The following is a 26,182-nucleotide window of genomic DNA, read 5'->3' as shown; positions in this document are numbered from 1 at the left end:
CAGACTGGCCCATTCCCATTCATCATAATCCCTGGAAAAATAAAGTCTGCTCCATTCAGTCCTTGACATAGATGATGTCACATGGTTTAACACACTGAATCTAATGCAGAGAGCGGTAGCTGGTCCACCAATCAGCAGCCTGCCTAAGCCCAAAAAGGATAAACTGAGCAAAGTGTGAAGAGTTTTAGAGATTTGAAACTGCATCTATAGGCTGAAGGTGATTCTCTTCATTCAAAACACCAGCGTGATGCTTTAGACTCGTAAAGACTCGAGAAGACAGCTTCGATTAGAACCTTAGGACTGCTGATGCAAGGCTGTCTGCACACTAACCCAGATGTTACTCAGGAAGTTCTTCAAAATTGTATAAATAGTGTACTGGCTAAGGTTTAACATCTTCCCCAACAAAGTCAAAATATTCCAGCAATCAATGTTTTTACATCATTCAATGAAGTTAAAAATCAAACTTTCTGCTCTGTGTTTTCACATCTATACATTCTGGGAGGTCCTGAATGATTAGTAATTTACATTAAGCTGAATTACCGTCAAGCTGGGACTGAATGAATTCACCACTAAAGATGAGGATTTTAAAATGGCTGTTAACAATCTTTTATGTTCTGTTGCGTTGATTTTTTAAAATATTTTATTTTGTTTTAAGCTGGGAGAGGCTTTTGAAAAAGCAACAACTTTGATAAAAACACAAAGGTTCTTTTTCTCCATCTAAACAAGCCCCAAACGAGTGCACCAGGAGGGCAGTGCACCAGGAGGGCAGTGCACCAGGAGGGCAGTGCACCAGGAGGGCAGTGCACCAGGAGGGCCATTGTCAGTGCATTTAGTTTTGTAATTACCCTGCAATTATTCAAAGAGTGCATGGCTATACATTTCTAGGACACTGATGCAACTAATACTGTATACAATGATGTGGCACTAATGATCGGCTTATTTGTGATCGTTTTTCCAGGTGGGACGGACCTGGGGGTATGTTGATGAGTAGGATTAGGCTTCATGGGGAAAGGGCAACAGGGGAAACAAGGTGAGATGAGAACATTGACAACATCAGATATTTCGTGGAGGGAAAAGAGGCAATAAGAGCAAAGACATCAGAGAAAGCCAATGAGTACACTGTTTACCCTTCCAGCTGTAGGAACACTATTTTCTTTTGCGCTCCATTTACCACATTAGCAACAGCTAACTGCACACTACTGAATATATTAGACTAACTAATAACCAGCAAAACCGCAGCGGAGGGGCGTGTGTGTGTGTGTGTGTGTAGACCTAAGGCAGTACATAGAAGCCAGTGGAGGCTGAAGTTGACCACTTTATTCCAACATTTTAACAAGCCTTTTGGGGACCATTCCATCTAAGCCTTTCCCTGACTGAGGCTACAAGTGTTTGCACTGCCTGCACTGCGCGTGCTGAGAGAGAACAGGTCATTTGGGGAATATTCCATTTTAGTTCCTCCCTACGGGGCATGAATACAGAGAAAAATTCACTGACTATGAAATGAGGCCGCAATAACTGCATGTCATGAGGACTTGCCCCGCAGCACTGAGTGTGTGTGCATGTGTGTGAGTGAGATGAAGTGTGTGAGTTTGAGCGTACCAGAGTCCTGAGCCAGCATTCTTCACAGTGGACGTGCCAGCACTGGATGGAGGTGAGCGGCATCGTGTAGGAGTCCTAAAAACAAAACAAAACAAAAAAAAAAGGAAAAATTTAAACTACATCGGATTCACAGGACACTCACTTAAGCTAGCAACAAACAAGTAACGCTACACAATCCCTGACCAACAAACAGCATCAAACCACTAACCACGGAAAGACAGCCAGCAGCCACAGAACCACTGAGCAAGGCAGCATATGGGAAATTGAACCGGCAATCTGCGGGTCACAAACGTACACGCACACGTGCACAAACACGACATCGGCCAGGCAACGGGCAGAGACAGAGGGAAACGGGCAGGGAGGGGGGAGATGAGGGAGGAAGCCGTGAACGAGCCCTGTTGGGCGTCCTTTTCTTTCCCTCTGGAAAAGAATGGAGAGATGAGGGAGGAATGAGGTGAGGGTGGGAAGAGAGCGGAGGAGGTAAGGAGGGAGGGAGTGCCTTACCCTCCGTAAGGGCTGTGGGAGGAGCCTCTTTATGCCGCTGCTGTAGCCACCAATCACAAGGCCCCTGTACAGGCAATACAGGCCGAGGGGGAGGGACTTAGGCTGCCTCTCTCCGACCTCATTGGCCCCTATGTTCTTGAGCTCCGCGCCTGACTGGATAGCAGGCTTCCTCTGCGGAAGGAGGAGGAGGAGGAGGGAGAGGTGGGGGTTGGAGAGGAGAGGTTGGGGGCGAAAGGTGGCAGCTAATCACAGAGCCGGGCTTGTACTGATCGCGCACACACAAACACCAAAGAGCAACAGAAGACGCGTGCGGACAAACACAAACCCACACAAACATCGCAGTGTGTGCTAATGACGGCCAGAAAGTAAGAAAAGTGAGGCTTTGAATACAACTTCTTCCACCTCTGATTGGATAGCTGACAACTAGGCTAAAATGCTAAGTCAACTGGAAAAGCTCGGATCTTCAGGAGTTTTATCTCATTGGTTAGATTTTACAAGTGCGAAGAAACAATTACACTCTGAAAGTGCAACTGAGGCATGAATGTAAAATAAATGGCTTTTTTTATCCCGACACTTCACTGACATTGCTAATGGAAGAATGGGTTAAGTTTTATGTATATACTACAAAATCACAACAGTCGCCTCAATCTGCTACACACATATACATACATATATATATATGTGTATAAAGACCCGACAATAATAACGGAGAAACCAATCAGCCGAACAATCAACCGAAACCCTATGAGCAAGCATTTGGTGACAGTGGGATGGAAAAACTCCCTTTTAACAGGAAGAAACCTCCAACAGAACCAGGCTCAGATTACAGTCTTATTTATCAGTTTACTTGTAAAGGCTCTTTTGATAAATATGTCCTTGTAGTATTTTATTTGAATAAGAGCTGTTTTTATGTAATTAGCGATGCTAATTACATAAAAACAGCTGCTAATTTTAAAAATAGAGGCATTTTAAGAGGAGATGTTGTAGACACACTTTTTACTACAAGTAAAGTTTTCTTGGCATTAACTGCTTTAGCTTTTTTTAACTTGGTCTCTTATAGTCAACCAGCTTAAGCAAAGAGCAATACTACACTGGCTAATTTGAATAGTCAATTCAGGCATGTTTAAATGTCGTTGAAATTTAGTCTTCAAACAGTCTAAATATTTGCAATCAAGTCCATCAGTAACCTTACTTTAAACCTGAAATATCTCAATATTTAAATATCTGAATATATTGAATTTCCAAAAGTAGTTTAGGACTATCTTAAAGCACATTTTAAGTTCCTTGCCCTAAAGTGACCAATAGATGGGGGTAGAAACCCACAGATGAGATGCCCTCAGCATCAGTAAAGGCTAACAGACAACTTGAGTCAACTTGATACAGAGGGCGAGCATTTCCACCAGACAATCAGAAGGTAAAAATTAGTAAGAAATATTTGCAGAAATAACTGTGTAGAGGTGACAGTGGTGGCGTTTAGACTGAGTCATACATCTGCTCAAAGTGTTTCTGCATCTACTTGATGCGGTGGAAATCTCCAGCTGCTTCAAAATCTGCCAGTTAGTGAGAGTAATCTGATGACATTTAGATCAGACCCAGTGACAGGGAGGGAGCCCAGTGACAGGTTAAAGACAGAGACAGATTAGATGGAAGAGGCCTGTGTGTGTGTGTGTGTGTGTGTGTGTGTGTGTGTAGACATATTTGTATTTCTCTGTATGCCTTAGTGTGTGTTTGTGTGTGTGCGTGCGCAAAACAGATGAGGGACAGTGACAGATGAGCAGAGAGGAGCCGTGTGCTCATGGGGCAGTGAGTGATCGATCGCTATGCCTTGCCCTCCGTGTCACCTCAGGCACCCAGCGACCTTTAGGAAGCGCAGGCGTTGGTAATTACCCGCCTCACATGCATACACACCAACAGGCTCTCACACACACACTCACACGCAGCAAGCACAGGATGCCGACGCTGCACTGTCCACACGCTTGAAGAATGACAGGGTGGGTACTTGACACAAAGTGGGGGTACACAAACACTGATGTGAGGTGTAGGCGAAACTGCATCTCAAGTGTCTGATGGACCTCTATATTGTCCCTCATGGCTTTAACTATTGATCGGTGAGGTCCAATCAGCCATCAATACAAGCTGTGATGCACAGGAGTGTCTTTTCACCTAACAAAGCCAAACTTTGACACATTTTTCACAGATTTAACCTGCTTTGTGCACAGCACAATCAGGACGCCATCTCAGAATTTGAACATACACATACTTCTGTGCTCCTGAGATGAAGCATGAGATGTTAAGAAAACATGATTCGCTCTGGAAATGTGATAGCAGACAATCGTGCCAAATTGCAAAGCCATGCAAAGGGCCACACCACAACAGCAACACAACACCAGCAGCACACGGACAGTGAAAATGCTCCCACGAAGAGCAGAAATGAGATGCGTGCAGGTGCTTCACACATTTCTGCAGCACAAGTATACAACCTACAGCAAAACACACGAACACTATCGAACAGAAAAATCTGTCACTCAAACCGAGCAGCTAGATATCAAGGTAAGCACTCTGGCCACAGTGAGTATATTTTTAATTTATATTTGCTTGAAAAAAATAGGTGAGGGTAGAGGGTTGAATCCCTCTACAAGGTAGAAAGTGATCAGTGGTTGCTACTTACATCCACTGAATATACACTGACTGTCCCAAAAATACAGCACATTCTGGTATTCAGGTAAGCCTGTGACATGGGACAGACCTTATCAGCCCTTGCTACATATCTGGCCTAATAAAGTGGAAGTCCAAACCTCTGGCTTTGGAAACATACAAAAATGTAAGGGACGGGCCATTAAGGTCAAAAACAACAACTGGGAGACATGGACATGAGATAAGGAAGTAATCACAGTGACTCCGCCCACTGGTTTGTGGCATTTAATCCATTGAAACTTTAGCTTTCTGAAAGCAGATGGAAAGGACACTGAACGCCCCCCATTGTAGCAAACCGTCAATCTCAAAGCAGCCTTTCATTAGAAGCTATATCAAATATATAGCTTCTAATAAGCTATATCTGTTAATGAGTTACCATAGATCGCGTAACTCGTTAACGGAGATTTGCCGAGTTAATGCAGTTATGGTGTTAACATCATTTTAACGAGATTAACGCTGACAGCACTAAATATATTACTTTTAATGTGACAGCCCTCATTGACCATTAGAAAGAATGTAGGGGCACTTCCTCACTGGCTCCACTTTTTAGGCTTGAAAGTTATCCTCCATCTTTTATATACAGTTTATAACCCCCCCCTTAACCGCAGCTTCACATGTTTATGGTGCTACATGCAGTTTGACAAATGCTAATGCTGCCTTCTGACAAAGCCACAACACTTCCACTGAAGACAAGCAGACACCATTCATGTAAACGCTATACTCACCATGCAGATGAGACATTTGTACCGGTCTCCTCGGAGTATCTGCTTCTCCAGCTCTCTGATTCGAGCCTTCAGGGCCTCCATGGTGGTTGCCGTGGACTCTTCCTCCGTTACCCTGGGAACAAGCAAGAGAGACGATAGAGGTTTTAAGTATAGGTCTACACCACAGATGACGAGCCCACTCTCACACTCTTGTAACAAGAATTGTACAGTTGTGTTTTCAGTTCCATTTAATAAAAACAAATAAACATTAGGAAACAGGAACGTTGTAGCATTAAATACTCTAAATCTCAATGTCTCAAAGTTCCACAAAACATTGGAAGCTGGATGAATCTGCTGGGTGCTAAACACAAGAAAAAGAAAGAAGAAGAGGAAAAAAGTCCTCTTTTATCATCAACCCATTGTCGTCAGCCATAGTACTACATCACTGTACTGTGATCCTGCAGTATATTTGTGTTAAATCCTATGATATGAATTTAATGGACTCCTATCTTTCGAGAGATGTATCATTCTCTACACATGTTCATTCAATACCATCTGATTAGGGCCCTGTGCACGCTGCTGTGTAGTACGACATGTTTCAAGTCAAAGTCTTTGTCGATACGCGTTGTCTTTCTTGTAGCTCAATAAACAACAAGCCCTCTTTGAATCTTCCTGACTTCTCTTGTTCCTCAGGTCAAACAGAGTATTTACATCCTTCTATTTAACATGTCTGCACACTCAAAGGACTCATGGCGTCACAGACTTTTGCTTAAACTTCTATTGTGTTGTTTGTAAGTCTCACGCTCAGCTTCCATCCTCTGTTATGTTTTCGCAGCTCTTCCCATGGTCACCCATCCCAGTCTATCGCCTTGGCTCTGTATTTATCTCCACATCGCCACATGTCCTTGCTTCTTCATCACTCTCTCCTCCAACTTTCTTTTTCCTTATATCCCCTGTCCTCCCTACTGGTGAGTGGCCTCTGATTAATGCGCAGCATGATAACAGAAAATGTGCGTTTAACACTGTCCGACAGCATATGAAGCAGCGATAACTAGATCAATAGGGAAGACGCACAGACCGCAACGATGATGATGATGATGACAGTGATTCGGTGGAGGGAGACGAGCCGCACAAGCCAGCTGGTGTTTATTATAGCTATCCACTCATTCTCTGGTAAAATGCAATAGTTGTGTGTGTGAGTGTGTGAGAGGTGTAAGCAGTGTGCGTATTTATGGTGATGTGGTCATTTTGCAGCCTGATAGCTAGTTGATCTATGGTATTGATCTGGATGGGGAAGGACAAGCAGAAGGAAGGAAGAGAGGAGCACAGTAAGTGGCTGAGTGTATGTGTGTGTGTGTGTGTGTGTGTGTGTGGCCTAGTACATGGCTCCATTTGCTGCATACTCAAACAGTAGTGGGGAAGTGTACAGGGGAAAGGAAACGGGGCTGGACTTACTTCATTTCCTCTCAACGCCCGAGATTTTGAAAATCTATTTTTTGGGCCACACCGGTAGATCTACATGAATTCACATCATCAAGCAAGCTCATTAAAATAAATTGAACATTTAAACTAAATTGAAGATTAAATTAAAATTAAACATTTCAGGTTTGTGTGATGATCAGCAGACTTGTTCAAATACCTCCATGATAATCTGTAAAGCTTAGTGGAGGAAGAAAATTCTAGGGGTTCAATGTGAGACTGTACCCTCGATACAAACGTCTGTGGTCTCTTTGTTGAGATTCTGGCATTATATCACAATAAGTTTATTTAAGCCAATGAACGAATGACAGAGTGAAAACAGTGGACCAAATCATGTTTTGGCTTCTTTCTCCCAAAAGGAATTCATATCTTTTAGATCATCAATGACAAAAGTCTCCATTCGGCCCTGAAATTGTGACAATGTTTAGTAGCTTGTACAGTAAAGGATTGCTTTATTATTTTAAAAAAATACTAATAAAAGATCATGAAAATCACTGGCTGGACTGATGTTACAACAGGCTTAAAAACAGCAGCACTGCAGCTTGTGGGGACTCGTCTTGCTCAAGATTCAGCAGGATGACTGTTTGTCGTGTTGTGGTTGAAATGTTTCCGGACCGGCAAAGCATCCTTCCCTATTCCCTCTCTCAGATCTATGGAAAAAAAGCTGACCTGCACTAACTCTTTCCTGTAACCTCATCATCCTCCCACCTTTGTAAAGGCCTGTCTTGACTTGCCACCCTGGTGTCCTATAAACTGTTTTACCCTCTCCTCTTATTAGCACCGAGCTTGTAAAAAGCCATTTAGCCTTGATTAGCCTCTAGCTTATAAAGCAGCCGTGGACTCTGGGCTGGACCGAGCTGGACAGAAGTCATCCCTCTAACAAGGCTGTCTTTTTTCTTTTTATCAGCTCCAGTAAAGTCCTCTGTCGCAAACAAAACTCTTCCAAAAGGGTTTCTTGTCTTGTTTGACGCGAAACGAAACAAGTCAGGAAAAACAGTTTTACTTCTCCTACTTATTTTTGTTTTGTGGTAAAACAAGTTCATCTTCTTTATGCAGCTGTGGATATCTAGAGAGGGAGTGTGTGTGTGTCTATGTGTGTGTTTGTTGGGGGGGGGAATGCAGGAGGTGCAGAGATTTAATGGAGGTAAAGAAGGGAACAGGATGACTTCACAGGGCCAAGAAAAGGAAAGACAACTCTCTGGGGCTAAATGTGGCATGCAGGGAGATGAACAGCCTCTCACAGAGCAACATGCACAAGTGAAAATCCTTGAGTTTAAGCTGGCTCTGGGGTTTTCAGTCTCTGAGCCAGAATAAGAAAATTTATCTCACTCTGGGAGCCAGGATTCGAAAACACATCATGTGGACTCAGAGAAACACATTAACATTTTAGGCTGGGCTACAACCTAAAGGTAAGACATTTCTGTAACAGTCCTAAGACCTCTACACGCAGAGTGCATCACAAAAACATATAAGCGGCAATGTGTCCTCAAAAAACGCACTGTGGAAAAAAATTAGGTATACAAGAAAAGGAAGAAACGCAGATTCTGGGTTTATTCAATTCTCACGAGAAGGCGGCAGCAGGAGTTGCAGCTCTATCACGATCATTTTCTTACATATTTTAGGATGTGAGTTGGGTCCACATCTGAGGATGTTACATATGTAAGAATCTCCCACTGATCATATTAATTGTTAACAACACTGTGTTGGTGCGTTTTTATACAACGAGGTCCAGGCTTGGTAGGTTTCAGCTTGTGGCCTTGATCTTTGGGCCTAAAATCATGAAACCTTCAGAATAAATACTGAAACACAACTGCCATCAATACAACATGCCTCGGCTCCAATGTGCTTTTTGAACGGTGTGTGTGTGTGTGCATGTATGTGAGTGAAAGAAGGTGAAATAGCGATGCATTTTCATCTCGACTCATCCCTGTGGTGAAAAAAGCAAGCAGGAAAGCCCGACAGAGACAGATTGATGGCTCTGCCTCCCCTCTATTTAGCGCTCTGTCCCCAACTTGTGTGGGGCTATTCCTCATTTCATTAGTGTGTGTGTGTGCGCGCGCAGCTGAAGATCTCTACCATCTATCTCAATCAGCCCTGTGTCTTAATCTACTGTCTACCTACATTTTGGCCTCACTCAGCTTCTCTCTCAACACAAGCACATAGAAATGATCAAATTAGACGGTAATTAATTTTTTTGCAGCACATTGCAAACATTTTATCAACCAGGTGGAGACACAAACTTCTCAAATCTACATGCTGTAAAAAAACAAAACAAAAACAGCAGCAGCATCATTCTCTTTTGCACCCTGTTAACTGAGGCCTTAACTACACTCACACACCATGATAAAACATTTAAGTCACTATTGATTTCCCCTGCCTCTGCCCAATATATATGTGCGTAGGCCTCAGATGGCAAAAGGCAAGGGGCAAGGGGGGAGGGGGCATGTTGTAAGTGTCTCAGAAGAATTGAGACGGGAAGAAACGAACAACAGAAATGTGAAAGAGAAAAGAAGGCGGAAGAGAGAGACATGCAGCTTAGCGACAGAGCAATAAAGCGAAGAATGAGAGGAAAAAGACGAAGACAGGCTGGGCGGCGTGTATGTGTACGTGTAGGTGATGGGGAGGAGGGGGTTACAAATCTAGCTTCATCACTTCCAAATTGAGGACAGATTCAATTATTTGCAGAAACCACATGGAAATCTCTCCGCATTGTTCCAGCTGGAGCACCAAATTTGGCAGCAATCGCATTGGCGGCATTGGAGGGGCCATTTATCTTGGAGGGGAAAGAGCGTCTCAGGCGCTGTACGTGTGTATGTGTGTATGTATGCGTGTGTGTATGTGTGAGCTCATTTATCTTGTAGGGGAATGAGCAGGGGAACGAGGACGCCCGGGGAGGCGACCAGATCATTACCCATCTGGGATCAGAGAGAGAGAGATTTCACTAACGCTGGCCTGTGCAAAGCGCCGTACGCACACGTACGCACACGTACACACACGTACACACACACACACACACACACACACACAATGTATCAATGTAACGAAAGGAGACAAATCTCATTTTCATTTGGGGACGGAGGGGCACAGAAGCTCCACAAATGCGTGCATTTATAGTAAGCAGAGAGGAGTGATGCAGGGAATTGTTCCAGCCAGCCGGCTGACTGCTTGTTCCAGCGCAATCATTCAGCAGCTAGTTGGCCCCCTTTAAATGGATACTTAAATTAAGCCATGCTCTGCTCCTGGTGGCCACTAAAACCTCAGCTAGAGCGTCGTGTCTATGGAAACGCACACCAACTTTGCATCGTAAAAAAACCCCCCAAAAAACAAATGCACATGCAGTTATAGTGTCTGCTGTACAGGAGTATTTGTGTCAGTCAAGCTGAAGAACGTGAGGAAGGAAACCTGTCCCTACATCACACTGGATGTGCAGAACCAATCAGTGCGGTCAGATTGCCACCTAACCTGTCAGCATCTTTTTCCCTGTATTGCATGCAAATTAAAACTGGAATGATCACGTTGCAGACATTATTGAATGTATCCCCTCGCTCAGCAAACACACGCAGTTCTTGCCTCACGATGCTGTTTCTGATCAATACAGTTCAAGCTGCTCTGCTTATTTGCCAGTTATCCCTTCTACTGATATTTAATATGGACCACGAACATGCAGAGTGCCGATTGATTTATTTCAGTGAAACATTTATTGCATTCAACCTTCCAATAGTTGATGGAAGCACGTTATGTAAAACTGTAAGCACACATACAGTCAAACAATTCAATTATTATCTTGCAACTCCAGGAAATTGGCCTTAAACACGCATATCAGGAATAGAGAAATGTATCACTAAGCCTTATAAAGAAGGCAGTCGAAAGATCATTCCACTTCATGTTTAACTGATCTATTTCAAAAATCCAACTAGTGTGTGTCCACATGTGTGTTTTCTCTGTCACCTACTTTTCGATCTCGCTGTTTTTACAGGTGCGGGGGGCGGAGGAGGAAGAGGAGGAAGACGAGGGAGTGCTGGGGTCTGTCTTGCTGCTCTCGCCGTTGCTTGTTGAAGGCATCTCTGTAGACACAAAGACAGGTAACCCGTTCAGTGCTGGCTTTTTAGCCTATCCAGCATATCCTGAGGAGACAGTTATTTTGTCCCTACTTACCATCGTTGGCCCATTTGGAGAATTCAGGTGTTATTCTATTAGAAGGCATCCCCCCGCTGTAAGACAGAGACACAGATGTCCATGTAAGTGGCAGCTCAAGGTTACTAACTCAGGGGATTTTCAGATTTACTGGCAGAAAATCTAATAGTTAAGCTTTTGTACTTGAGCACAGCTCCCCGTAGCGCCTCCCGCTCCCTGGCTTCTCCCTGGTCCTCTCCAGCACCGGAGCAGGGGATGATGTCGGCCTCGGTGTACTGAGCCTTGCCATACTCCAAGGTGTCGTCTCCATCCACATCTAGGTCGGCATCGCTGTCTGCAGCGCTCTCCTTGATGCTACACGTGGCAAAGCCAGTTGCTGAGGAAAAAGAAAAAGTAAAGAGGACCATTACTTCGCTTTAACAGCAAAACAAAAATGCTCCATGCGGGCAACAAGATTTGCATTTATTTAACAACTCCACATCACCCTTTGACGTTAACAAAAGTCCTATTTTCACTTGCAGCTGCCGTGTCATATGCACCTCTGCACTAGATTTATCAAAATAAAAGCACCACTACTGACACATTTTTGGAAGGCAAAACTGTGAAGAGCTTTGTCTATTTAAGCAACTTTATAAGTGCAGTGCAGAATTACCATTGCTCAGTACATTATTCTACACATCATCAACATACAGATCCAGAGAGAACCAGCTTAAGAGGGCACAGACCACACCAAGACCTGGAGTAACTTTCCGACACACTTCAGAACTTGACGATGCTAAATTTAGCTCGTCTAAAACTTCAGCTTCTCCAAACCAAATTAAAGACTTTTCAATAACCTGGACAGGTGAGAAAGAGAGCTAGATTTGGTCAGAGACAAGGAGGTGAAAGGGAGACGGCACACAGAGCTGGGCTGAACTGACACCAGACTGACACCTTACCCATCAATCTTGGAGAAAGAGAGAAGGAGAGGGAGTGTGTGTGAGTGGCACTTCTATAAACCGAGTGATGAACGCTCAGACAAACTCTTACCGCTGCCTGACTGCTCCCTTCAGCTCCACTTAGCCACACAGCTGGCTCTGTGTGTGTGTCCGTCACTTAGAGGTGTCTCTTCAGTGTTTGTTTGAGGCTGTCTGTCCTTCTGTCACTTACGCCCCTGTCTCTCCAACCCCTTGAAGGTGTGTGTGTGTGCATGTGCAAGTCTGTCTACCTGTCACTTACACCATGTCTATCTACCACATAGAGATAGGTAGGTAATATATATATATGTGTGTGTGTGTGTGTCACTTACACCTTGACTATTGGAGCCATGTGTGTTGTAACTCTGAAAGTGTCTGTGTGTGTCTCTACCAGTGACAGGCCTGACAGCCATCTTATTTACACCTATTCCAATTTCTACAAGCTCTCAGCTGGACTAGTGTTTTGTGTGTGTGTGTGTGTGTGTGTGTGTGTGTGTGTGTGTCTGTGGGGGGGTGGAGGACCAGAAAGAGTTGACAGCCATCCTATTTAACCTACCTGTCCTGGTGTACGAGTCTCAAAACTAGACTTCCCATAACAGTTGCTCTTAGTCTTCCCCATCTCACTCCACTACAGAGTCTTAGTCAAAGTGCAAATCCGACGCCTTGGCTTTCATAAAAGTTTTTCTGGGATTTAAACGTCAACTGCTTCTCCTCCCACCTAACAATGTAAGTCCCAGGAGGGGGAAAAAAGGTGCCAGAGATACTAAGCCGTTTTACAATAGGCCCATGGTTTTCAGTGATCAAATAAAAAGAACCTTTTAATTTTTATTTGGTCTCAGCGTTAGAAGGGAACATATGGGAGCAGTGGCTGTGCAGTCTGCTTGGTCCTCGGGCTACAGATTATCAGTGCACTGCAGAAGAACAGCGTACATGTCACATTCATATATTTTAATGTAATGACATGTACGGTGACTTACATTTGGATTTTCACACTTTTTCCTCTACATTTTCAAAGCGTGAGACTTAACTGGAGAACCTTGAGCGTTTCTGTACTATCAGAAAATCAAGCCCAGCCTTACTTCAGAAGGGCCACCTCCATCCTGGAAGATCAGGTGTGGATCAACGCCAGCCCACATCAGCTGATAGCACAGCTACTATCCTTTTGGCTATCTCATATAGACAACATTGAAATAAAATCAGATCCAGCTGTTTAAGTCAAGCTCAAACAGACACTGAATGCAAATATGGGATCCACGCATCCCCATTACCTCCTCATCTTATGTCTTTATTGTGAATAGCTGTTGCTCCTCACACTGTACAGTTTACAGCATCGCAATCCTTAAACTAACTCAAACATTGACCAAATGGATCCTAACAGGAGTGGTCATAGGTAATATTTAACCAGTCACCAGAGGTATTCAACAAAGTCCTTTGAAATCATGAGCAATGAACTTTGGCTTCACCTGTATTTCAAAACTCTTCAAGTATCACTTTAATGCCCTTTAATAGCAGGATGCGGTAAATGGAAATTTTGACTTTTTATATATACATATATTAAAAAAATCCTTTAAAAGTTTCTCCTTTGGTGGACATGAATGCATGGATGCTGTTTTTTTCTACTTCACCCACCTGGACTTATATATAATGCCACACATGGTCTGGGCTGTGTGAACACACACTGTCCCTGACTCTAGTGTATTCCCTGAGAGTACGTGTGGCCTGCTTGCTCTGTATGTGTGCGTTACCGTGCTTCTATCTGTCCCTGTAAGCAGTCTTGGCAGGCCAATCTAATCTGGCCAGGGAAAGGTCAGCCCCACTCTAACTGCCTTTCACTCACATTATTCATCAACGCCCCCTCCCCACTTTCTTTTTTACCCTCTTTGCCTTTTTCTTTCTTTTTCTCCCTCACCTTTTCTTACAATCACTCCTTTTATGTTGCCTTTATTTCTTCACTTTCCTCCCCTCTCTCCCATTCCCTTGCTTCTCTTTCACTTTGTCATCCCACCACTCATGTATCACTTGTTTTCTCTCCTGTACTAGCCCTGTTTGCTGAACTATTTCCCCTTTTTCCTGCCACACACACAGAAACACACACAGACTCCTACAGTGCCACCCTGTTTTGTCTCATTATCTAACCATCTCCTGAGCGTCGCTGACTCTTTAACATGTAAACTACACATTTTACCCTCCAGGTTACATGCTGCCAAGGCAGCAACAAAAGAGGCCCCGAATTTATTAACATATCAGTATAACAAGGCCACAAGTACAGGTCTGAACAGGCAGCGAGGATCAAAGGACTCATCAGGCCTACTGGCAGCGCTGCTCAGCCAAATAATCCCACCTCAGCAACATCCCGTTACCATAGCAATTATCGAGACTCTAAGAAGCAGAAAGAAGGCATGTCAAAGGTCATCACACTATCTTTCTGCCATTTACAGGTCAGAGACAGAGTGTGTGTGGGGGGAGCGAGTGGGAGAGGGACACAGACACAAAGACATGAGACGGTCATCTTTGAAGTCCATTTACAAAGCAGAGATTTCTCCTCTTCTCAATCCCTCTGGGCCATCTCATCCTGCAATAATCCCCATCTTTCCCTACTTGTGCTCTCAGGATGGCCCAATATCGAACCTCAGGATCTGTCTGCCTGCCTCCCTGCCTGCCTTTCTAGTCATCCATCTGTGACGGATCAACTATTGTGTTCCAAACTTTGAATACATTTTCCAACTTAGTGATGAGGTAAAAAAAATAAACAAAAAAACCCTTGAAAGACAAGAATAAAGACAAGTGGGACCCACAAATAATAACATATGGGGGAAACACAGAACATTTACATGTTGTATTTGAAGGCAATTAAAACAAACACCTACAGATATTCATGGCATGATTATCTGGGTGGACACCCAATGAAGTCAGAGTCAGTCAACTAATCCCAGCAAGCCAAAAGCTTAGACTTCGGCTGCTCTACACACCAGGTTTTAAACACTTTTTTCCTTCTCTTGGATCTGTGTGATGTTGATAAAAGGGGAATCGAATCATGCAAAGCTACTCTCAGTATTCCAAGAATAAATTAAGAAGCTGGATCGGAGATGAGCTGCTGCCCCAAGTGGGGCATCTCGGGGTTCACCAGTAAGGGGACTGGGACACTGGCAGACAGACTGGGGCTACAGTGATGCAGACACTGCATCAGTTCGTTGTGATCAAGATCATGCTGAGCGTAAAAGCAAAGCTGACCGGTAGCAGTCAATGTACGTCCCTACTGTCACCTATGATCGGCAGCTTTGGTAGTGACCGAAAGAACAAGATCACCGATACAAGTGGCGGAAGCTTCAGAGCTTCCTCTGAAAGGTGGCCGGCCTTTCCCTTATAGACAGGGTGAGGAGTTCAGTGATGAGAGAAGGGCTCCTCCACACTGAAGCCAGCTGTGGTGGTCAGGTATCTGACTTGGGCGCCTCGTGTGTGAAGTGTTCCGGGCATGTCCCACCAGTAAGAGGCCCCATGGCAGACCCAGAAACCCCTCGGTGTTCCACCAGGTAAGCTGGAGGAGGTGGCTGAAGAGATCTGTGTGTTTCTGCTTAGGCTGCCGATCCCATGACCAGGCCCCAGATAAGCGTACATGACTAAATGTTACCTGAAGAGACAACAAAGTCCCCCATCTTTCCTAAAATTTTCATATTGAAATCCTAAATGATGAGGAAGCCAGGAAAAAGAAGATCAAGATCTTCTCAAATTCAGCTTGGAAGTTTTGAAAAAAAAAAAAAAACAGAAAATATTCAAATACCTCCAACTTTGGAGAAAGAAAGCCTATTATAGAACATAAATTAAGAGGGAAAATGCATTTCTACTCAACCACAATGATCCCTTACAAGTAAACCTTTTATTGTAGACTGCAAACTTATAGTCATACCTTACTTTGCAACCCATAAAACAGACAGACAGTCTACTAGACAGAAAGAAATCCCTGTCTGTGCTATATGGGTCCTTTCAACCTTGCTAAGCTGGTGCGAGACAGAGGGAAGTCTTCCCTCACACTGGGTTGAATCATAAACGGATCTTGTTCGATTTTTTTCTCCCCCTTCCTCCCTCCCCCAAAAGCTCCTGTTCCCTCTGCCTTTCTTCCTTGTGCTCTCAAAGGGAGGAAAGGATGGTGGCACTTCACAGAGGAATAGGCCCTCTCTTCATCTCGCCAGCTGAGGAGGCCCCCCTGCAACATCTCTATATCCGTTTAGTCAGCCGCTGGCTCTCAAGAGCCCGCTGGACTCAGCAGTGTGTGTTAGAACCACTTTAGAGCTTTCAAGACTAAATCCACCTTCTAAGCTTTCTGCCGAGTGTGTGCATGTGTTTCAAGTTTCTCTCCCCGGGCCACCTCGGTTATCTGTGTCACATCACAAGGTGCCCTATTAGAGTGTGGCAGAAGGGTCCTGTGTCTGCTCGTTTTAACGACGTGAAAGCGAGATGGACGGATGGAAGGAGCGTCAGGGAGATGGATGGACGGGTAGGGAAACCACCTCCCACCCTGTGAGCTGCACTTTGTCGCGGTTTAGTTGAGACTTCGACATTGATCTGTCTCGTCTCTTCTCTCAGCAAGGGGAGGGAGGCAGGTGAGGCTCAGCGTGTGTGTGTTTAACAATGGATCGAACAGGGAGAGGGGGAGGCCAATGGGCAGCAGGAACGATGAAAGAAGAAGTGGAGCCAGGAGAGTTTGAAAGAGCCTCTCAGAAGCAACGATGAGTCTTTGCATCCACCCGGGCAAATCCCGATGAGTCGTGCTTGTCTTCTTCCTGTTTCACACATAAACACAACTGAGGCCACTATGGGGCATCTATGTGGAACACAACCATCAATCTGTTTTTTCCTCCACTTATCCAGTTTAGGGCTGCAGAGGGGATGGAGCCTATCCCAGCAGTTATAGCCTGAGAGGCGGGGTACACCCTACACCCTAACCCGTTAATGCGTTGACGCCGTCCAGCCCCACGGACGGGGCGATCTGCAGTAACTCGTTAACGGAGATTTGCCGTGTTAATGCTGTTATGGCGTTAACGCCATTCTAACGAGATTAACGCTGACAGCACTAATATTTAGTAAATAAAAGCAATCAATGAAGTGCCTTACACCTATGCTGTGACTGCCTGTGAAAGGCCTCAATCCATAACTTTCTCAACACTTGATCCAAGTATTTAAAAAAATTGTGTGAAAAAGCAGAGAGAAAAAGACATAATTAAGATTTAAAAAAAAAAACAATTTATGGAAGCAGGAGGAGATTCTAACAGAGAGAAAAAAGTGATGTAGAGCTGTAGTGGGAGCACTGAAGGTGTGTGGTGTCATACTCGTACTCCCCAGTGACCAGCGCTCCCATCTAGTTCTATAATTGCATTTCTGGGCGCACACACAGGAGCACAGCATGGTGACCAGCGGGTCAATTGCCCAGCTAAATGTGTTTTCCTTCCCCCTCACCAAGAGGGCCGTGTAGGGCCGAGCCAAGCTGAACCGGGCTGACCCCGGGCCAGCCTGCGCTGCCACTGGACCGCTGGCAGCATTACAGCTCCCGTGGCTGCATTCACCGCCGAGTCTCTCAGTCTGACAGTGCTCACGCTGCACATGAGCATAGTGAATGATGGATGAGCAGGGAAACAAAGCTGGAGACAGACAGAGGAGAGGACAAACAGTGCTGAGCCAAACTGCTGTGACTGGACGCGACCCTGAAGTCATGACGGGTCGTTCAGTCTTCCAGCAAGCGGCTGGCTAGACATCTACATCATGGTGCAGCACACACACACTGCCACCGCTGAACAAACTGCTTATCCAGAGGACGCGCAGACAGCCGGTCTTGAGTGAGTGGAAGTGTGAAATAAGAAGCGGTGCTGAATAATGCGAGTTGTGTGTGTGTACCTCTGAAGCCTCCCTCCAGCAAAGCCGTAGCTCTGATCCTCTTCTGTCCCGCCCACTCGTACTCCTCAAAGCCCCGCCCATTTTCTCCATCCATGTCAGCAGAGTCATCGTCGCCTAACGCTCCCTCGCGCTGATGCACAAAAACAGAAATGGACACGTTTTAATCACAGATAGTGCTGTGTACAGATCAGTGTGGAACAGCTCAGCACCACTTAGCTCATCTTTGACTTATCGACTTCAAGAGTACACTACTTCCTCTCTTAAAGTTAAGGGTTGTTGGACAGATCTCCCAGCATGCTTTACCTGAGCTGTACCACACAGACCAGATGCTGCTTATCTTAATCATGTGGTCAAAGTTTTAGATGTTTCCAATGGTTTCCTCCAGCTCTAGCTTTAGCTTAGTCAGCAGATTTGTTTCGTTGTTCCTGTTGTTCAACAGCGATGACAATGAATAATTAATCATCAGTTCTTTAACCACATCTTCTGGTGCACAGTTACAGACACAGCTCATATAGCCTGGTACAGTACCGGAATAAACAAAGCATGCTAGTGGAGAGAAAAAAAATAAAAGTATTAGTGTCTCTACCTAATGTAATGGACAGCCATCAGTGAGGTGAGATACAGGAGGAGTAGTGAGTAGTTTTTTCTCTAGTCTACTCTAGGAAAGAATGTTTAGAATCTACAGGAGAGAAGGAGTGATGTGATCTGTGGCAGGAAAAGATAACACTGCTGATTATTTAAAGAAAACCAGATTGTCCTCTGATTTGATTTCTGTGTTCATATAAGAGTAACATGTAAGTGTACAAGAGTCAACCACATCATACCAGATAAACTGCTTGTAACAATTGATGCTTGAATACTTATCAGAATTAAAACGTCTACATCGGTTCCTGCAGATTTAGATCGTAGCTGTAGTGATAGCCGTGGTTTGCGTGTGCACACACAAACTTTTCAGAAGGATCTATTAATAATACTATAAAAAGAAATCCTCTGCAAATCTAAGTAGGATGACTTATAGCTAATACTCATGTGGGCCAACTGGCCACTTTGACGTGACCAGTTGGCCCACGGTTCGGGAAGTTAAGGCCAGGGCTGCTGGTTAACAGTGGCTGAACTTTCAAAATAAAGAAATTTTGCACTACTAAAATATTGAAGTATTTGCTTGGACAGGCTAAAAATAAGTTGCCATATTACACACATGTATACCTAGAAGTCCTATCAAAGTAAGGTCTGTTATACTTAAATTACTGGACTGTTTTTCTGAATGCTTTGGTTATTCAGACAGTTAATCCAATATGATGTGACTGCAACACCACCATGTAAAGGAGGTTAAGAGGCAGTAGGGGTGGCAGGGGAAGAACAGTTGCTACCGGTTGGTTTCTGCACTACTGGACTGACGTGACATCTACAAGAAGTACAGAAGTGATTGGAAGGGAAGGGCTGACAGGCTGTCCGACCAGCAGTAGGCAGGGTTCAGGGCCCAGATTGTACTACCTGGATCAGGCATTGTTCCACATGTCTACTCATCTCCTCCTCGCTCCCAGCCAATGGGGCGCTGCACAGCGGACATACCTGGCCCCCTTCCTCAGGCTTCCTCCTCTTCATCTTCCCTATACGAGCTGGAAAAGCACACAGAGAGAAAAAAGGAAGGTATATGGTTTAGTAATGGTTTAAATTAAATACGCTTCCGCGAATGTTTCTGAGGATAACATCACTGTTTTGGGGAGAGATCTCAGGAATTTTGTGTCAGATGATTCTTCACAAGCCTGACCTGTATAACAGTTCTTTACAAGCCAACAGACGCTTCAAAGAAAGCTTGTGTGTCTGCCATGTGTTAACATGTGACACTCTAAATCTCCTTCCTACTCTCTATATCTATGAGACTTGCTTCCATCCTTTTCCTGCCCTTCCCTCCTGTCCCTTCTCCCCCCACCTCCCTACCACACACGCACATTTAATTAGAAATTTAACAGAGCAGAACAGCCGTCATTGCACCCCGAGTCTCTGTCATTTTTTCTTAACTGCAAATGGCGCGCGGGGACATTAATTTTTAGCTGGCTGGGAAAAGAAAGGAAGCCAAGAGGGACTGTGGCGAGGCGTGGAGGAGCGGGACACGAGGCAATACGCCATAACTGCAGGGGAAGAAGATGAGGGAGGGTTAAAATGAGAGACGGCCTCCTCCTCCTTACTATTTCTCCCCTGACGCTAATTGAGAGGAGCATTGTTAAATCAAGAGGGGAAAAGACTGCTAATTAGGTCTGGCAGGGCTCCCTGCCTCCCCCAAACCCCCACCTTTTGTACCCCACGTGAGAATGATTCCTGGTTCCACATGAGGGCGAAGGGCACATTCTAAACTAAACCTTCACTGACACTTGTCATAGACTTGGACTAAAAATAAAAAGAAAGGAGGTGTTTCATGATCTACATTAAGTTTGGAAACCAAGACGGTAAGCATATAGGCTTACTCGCCACTGTGTTAGGTACACCTGTTCAACTGCTTGTTAACGCAAATATATAATTGGCCAATCACGCGGCAGCAACTCAATGCATTTAGGCATGTTGACCTGGTCGAACCGATCCGCTAATTTCAAACTCAGTATCAGGATGAGGAAGAAAGGTGATTTAAGTGATTTTGAACGTGGCAGGGCTGCTCTGATCATTTCAGAAACTGAAATGACTGAACTAAAACTGAACTAATCTGCTGGGCATTTCCAACCACACGGAAACCATTCTGTTAAGAAAACAGTCTGAAAATGAGTAAATATTTAGTGAGCGGCAGTTCTATGGGTGAAAATTCTTTATTGATGCCAGAGTTCCGAGGACAGTGGCCAGACTTTGACCCCCTTAGTACTAGAATGTTTCCAGTGCCTTACTGAATCTATTCTGCAAAGAATTAAGACATAGAGCTAAAGACTAAGGCAAAAGAGGATCAACCTGCTACAAGGAAGGTATGCCTAATAAAGTGGCCAGAGACTGTATATCAACAGATACCCTCCATGTTGTTCAAATATGTTCCTAGTATTTTATATATATACACCTAGAATGAAAACAACAGTTATTGGTAAAAGCTAGCTTAGTTTCTAAGTGCTAACAAACCAACCATCAAAGCCAGCTTATCTGGAGAGTTATTCAGCCACACAGTCACTCAGCAACCATCAACGGTGCTGGCACAAATATTCAGTGACCTTGATGATCCCAGTCCCAATAATGTGCCTGAAATTTCCCACTAATATATTCATTAGTATACTAATATGCTTAAATTTTAATGGCTAACCCAAAAAGATAATCAGTTTTATAAAACCGGAATCACTCCTCAGTGGAACAGTAGGACATTCTGAAACTTTCTTTTCATTTTAGTGATGATGTAATGCATTTCATTTTAAACAATGTATATACATATTTAACTTGTGTTTTGCAGACAGATTAAGGACATATGTAACTAGTTACATGGCTCAGAAAGCACCGGTTGCAAGCTTTGAAAAAAATCTCTGAAATGACTTTTTCTCGTCTTTGAGAATTCCATAAAATTCCCTCAGAGCAGCATTAAGTTGCATTTAACAGCCTTCTGGGAATGTAGCGGTAAACATAAAAAGCCCAAAGTGAAGCTTTTAAGAGCTGAAAAGAGCTTCTCCCATAGGGACAAGATGCATTTGGCATATTAAAAGAAAGAAGGCATTCTGTAGTACATTTATCAAGACACCGAGTGGACGGGTTTAACACAAAGAGCCCACGGAAAATTCCTAATGTAAAAAGCATCCCAATAAAATCCCCGGATGCCCCTTCTGGAACACCTGGAGTCTTGGCAGTCAAAGAAAAAAAACTTGAGAGCCAATTAAAATACACAAAAATATCACAAGTTCCTTTAAATGAAAGAACACATCTGCCATAAGTGATGAAACAACAGGTAATTGATGATATCACAGCACAGCAGAGAACAGCTCTCCTCATATTACACTGCTACAGTAACACACGTCATCATTTATTTATGATCACTTACTTTCATTTTCATTTCATCACTCACTTCTGTATTAACTTTTTATTCAGCTGTGTGACTTTACAGCTATGAGATCAATTTTTACTTTATTTGACGCTCATCAATAACATCCACGTAAATCAGTATGATTGCTCAGGACCAATAAGAAGTCCGAGCACTGTAATTAAGTCTCAATAAGGGCATTCACGTCAAGTATATCAATCCAGGGTTATATCATATATATAGTTAGAATATTGAATCACTAAAGAGTTGTGTACATACCATTCAATCTCGTTTGCCTGTTTGCCCGAACTCGTAAAAATGTCTGCAAGCAGAGAGGGGGAAAAGAAGACAGAGCAAACATTCATTAGATGATGAGGAAACATTATAATATGCTTACAAGCACTAATATAAATGCTTATAATGGGATTGCTTTGGATGCTGAGAGCACTGTAAACAATCCTACGTACTTCTCTCTTGTTTTCCACTTCCTCCATGTCTGCTAGCTTTCTGCTAGCTCCGTGTACAGCCGCTAAAACTCGGTGCTGCGAGGTGCCACACGGAGCCTCCACACACCGAACATCAGTGCAAACTAAGCACTCTGTCTACATATTCACACGGATGGAAAAGGATTGAAAGTGGCGCCCGTTTCGGCAAATATTGCTCATGTTCGACGCCATGTTGGCTTGTTTTGATCATGTGACCGCGCTGGAAACGGAAGTCGGGAAACGTCACCCGTCGTTTCGCATCTCGGCCGCTAGGGGGAAGCAACGAGATTCATTACGCTTCACCCATTGAGAAAGTTGGTGATTTACATGCAGGCCAAGGACAGGCAGCTGCTTTTCTTTATATAGGCTGCTAGAAAAGAGTGAGACAAGTGTGAAGATAGTGTTTGAGAGTTTTTAAAGTCTGGAGTTAGTGAAACTTAGGGACTTTAATGTTAGCAAATGTAATTAAACTATCAAAAGTAACAACTTGGTCTCCTGACTGCCTCGGGGCACTATATTTGATATTTATTATATTATCAGAGTTCTAATACTGATGCATTGGCAGGTGATGTTAACAGTTTTATTACTTGAGTCACTGCAAGGTGTGCTGGAGTTTACTTCAGCACAAAGCAGGCAGCCCTTTCTTTCCAACAAAAAACAAAAACAAGTTTGAGAAGCAATTGAACTTTTATCATTATATAAATTTAAATTTTTATATTTCTTTTTTATAATATACACATTTTTATAACATGCAAACTCAAATAACGGAACTGTATCTCCCTTTTGTATGTGAAGGCAACATCTAAAAGTATTTAAGGCACTTGACTGAATAAACTTGAGTGAATAAACTCGGTTACTGCCATCAGTGGGAGAAATGATAAATCTTACATTTATCTGAGTGAACCTGAAACTTTTGAGGTCCTAGCTGGGTCATGTTGCCTCTAGTAAATTCCTTGCTCCATTAAAAATAATAGTCTTAGTAATAAAAGTACAGCATTGTGAAATTAAATAAGTGATGTTTTCTCTATCAAGTCTACTTCAGTCTCCTGCAGAATGTCTGGCTCAGGTCTACTGGGATTCAAACCCACATGGCCTGCATGTCTTTAACTGTATGCTGACTAAAGCACTCACAGTTATAGATATCCTCTCTTTGACAGGACACCAGTGAACAGGCAGAGGTTCAGTCCTCACCGACAGCCCGTACTCTGTCAGCGGGAGTCATCAAGCCGCCAGGCCTTCACCTTCTTCTCGTTGCTTCTCTCCCCTCCCCGCCAACACTTGAGTTATAGGCCTACTTGCGGCGCATCGCCTCTGCTACCGTATCATTATGATACACTCAGCGAATGCTGCAGATAGGTCAGGTTTTTAGAAGAAGCGGAGAGGCAGAGTGAGTCCACCTGACAGGCAGAGTGGAGGTGGCAAAGTCTGCCATTATGCTTTATTTTCAGGGTGCTAAAAAGAGTCACCATTGACTTAATCATTTGTATAATATAAGGTGATTTCAGCAGTTTCACTTAATGAGAAAATCTCCTTTATTGCTATAAGGTCTTTATGAGCTGTGTCATCCTGAACGTATGGATGTTACGTCTGCATGGACTTAATAGTTCTTATTTTATGGTGTCGGGGGGAAGCCCACTTAACCCTGAGATACATCATGGCTGGAGGAATTACTCGAACAAACTTTGATGAATTTAAGAGATAAAAGCAGTCATGGTGACATTTGAGATTTAAGCAGATTGGCCTGTTAGTCAACTTAACTGCTGAGGAGGCATAAAAACCCAAATCTGCCATAATGTTCAGCTGTACTGTGATATGTCATAGTTACAGAAATTCACTTGATTTGCTTGATTGTTAATAAAGACAAAAAAAAATGCTGAGAAAGTGGTTTGCTTTTTTTTTTGTCTACAATTAATTCTAACATCAATGAAAGTATAGAATTAGAGTCTGGAGGTGGGGCAAACACTGATGGGTTGGCTTTTTCAGGTCTAAGGTCCTTATTTATTTATTTGTGTATTTTTTAAGCAGTATATTGTCACAGTGGGTCAGCTGCACTGTTAACCAGTCATCACAGAGTCTACTGGGTCCAGTGGTCCTATAGAAGTCGATGTCAGAAAGGAGCATTAGTCTGCTTATAATAACTCATTATATATAAATGAAAAATAATTTTTGTGCAATTTTGGGCACTCATACATGAACTATTAGAGCCTGACCGGTAGAGGATTTTTATGACTGATAGCGATAACAATATCCCATATTCCCATAAAAGCTGATATTTTTTTCAGACACACAAAACATGAAACAGAATCGCCTAACATGTTTTATATATTGTTGTTTGTTTATTTATTTATTTATCCGCACTCTCCTGGGCTCTGCTTGGATCAGCTGGTTGTCGTGTCAGCTGGTTCACTCTCTGGTGGACAAACTCTCTGGTGCAATCTCAACTACTTTTTTTCATTTATAAATGCTGATACCGATCAGCCGCTGATAAATCAGAAAATTATTAACATCATCAAATACATGAAAAAAAAAATAGTCACACTTTAAGTTTCAAAGATCTGATCGTTTAAGCTTTCATAAAGCTTCGTTTGCAAAATATTGTCTGAAAATGTTTGTGATATTCTTTCTATTTGCTTTTTAATTGCGCATAACGAGATCATCACAGATCATGCAACAATTGCCAGATGCCCGATTTTTCGGCTAGTGCTTGAATGTAGCACGCGTTTGTGGATCTGTATGGAACAAATGTAACATGATCCATCTGCACACACTTTTAATCTGTATATTGAAATAAATGTCACAAATATTTTAGACATTTGTATACACGGGAAATATTTTTGAGAAAGATTTTTTCAAAGAAACAAAGGTTTAATATTTAGCGAGCTTGTGTTCAAATTGCTTGGTATTTGTGTTTATACTGAAACACTCCTTTGTAACTGAAATGATACATTTTTTTCGCGTACCTCTATTTTGATACTAATTTCCCTCCATATATTAGCCGAGCTGATAAGCTGTAACGAACACATCTACATGTCACACATTCAAATGTGTGACAGGATGCATTACACTTGAACAAAGCCACAAGAACAAAAATTATAGCAAAAAAACTTGATATCCTAAATTAATAGCAATCAGGAAACTCTGATGACTCTCTCAAGCTGCCTTGTTTGTGTGTGTGTGTGTGTGTGTGTGTGTGTGTGTGCCCATGTGTGTGTGACCTGGTATCTGTCGGAGTGGTGGGCATCCTCTGATGACAGGGGTGAGACCACAGGAGACTCTCCCTCACGCTTGATGTGCACCGACAGCAGCATGGACTAGAAAGACACAGAGGAATAAAAAAGTCTTTTCTATGCAGATGATCTTTCTACGTTACTGCCTCTGGGACCATAAGCACCATGAGCACCGAACTTGTCCTTGGTTGACAGCTGCTGAGTAATGCTGTTCCACGATAAATTCAGACCTCAGCATATAAAGTATATAATTTCACTGTTGTAGAGCTAACACTCAAGCATGCCGCCACCTACACCTTAGCTTGGGGTGAAGTGAATTTATTTGAGTGGTTGTGAGCTGTGGGCAATTTATGCCAACACTCTGAAATTGGAGTCGACATGACAATCAGAATATAAAAAGTGGAAGAAGTTCATTAGCAGAAGCAGTTAAAATGAAATCACTGAACTAAGCTGAATATTCAGCTGAGGTTCAAGCACTCAGTGTGGCTGACAAATTGAGCTGAAAGTGTCAGTTCCAGTGACAGAAAGCAGTTCAAGT

The 26,182-nt window shown here is 43.3% G+C and overlaps 1 protein-coding gene across 4 annotated transcripts in view; it reads right to left on the bottom strand.

Annotated features, from left to right (window-relative positions):
• The window catches only part of rnf220a (ring finger protein 220a), a 159,173-nt gene that overhangs the window by 4,442 nt on the left and 128,549 nt on the right, over positions 1-26,182 (bottom strand). Inside the window, exons 5-14 of one of the 4 annotated variants that reach the window (XM_025900149.1) lie at positions 25,633-25,728; positions 22,212-22,254; positions 19,529-19,575; positions 17,957-18,086; positions 11,298-11,490; positions 11,136-11,191; positions 10,933-11,044; positions 5,523-5,634; positions 2,104-2,274; positions 1,600-1,674 (exon numbers count right to left, since the gene is read on the bottom strand). In XM_025900149.1, coding sequence (XP_025755934.1) covers positions 1,600-1,674; positions 2,104-2,274; positions 5,523-5,634; positions 10,933-11,044; positions 11,136-11,191; positions 11,298-11,490; positions 17,957-18,086; positions 19,529-19,575; positions 22,212-22,254; positions 25,633-25,728 — 1,035 coding nt within the window. Of the gene's footprint in view, positions 1-1,599; positions 1,675-2,103; positions 2,275-5,522; positions 5,635-10,932; positions 11,045-11,135; positions 11,192-11,297; positions 11,491-17,956; positions 18,087-19,450; positions 19,576-22,211; positions 22,255-25,632; positions 25,729-26,182 lie in introns of all 4 variants that reach the window. The other 3 variants (XM_013264672.3, XM_013264674.3, XM_005475910.4) reach the window with 3 other exon arrangements.

This window comes from Oreochromis niloticus, linkage group LG18 (assembly GCF_001858045.2).
Source record: "Oreochromis niloticus isolate F11D_XX linkage group LG18, O_niloticus_UMD_NMBU, whole genome shotgun sequence".
NCBI lineage: Eukaryota > Metazoa > Chordata > Actinopteri > Cichliformes > Cichlidae > Oreochromis > Oreochromis niloticus.
This window is presented reverse-complemented; position numbering and strand designations above follow the sequence as displayed.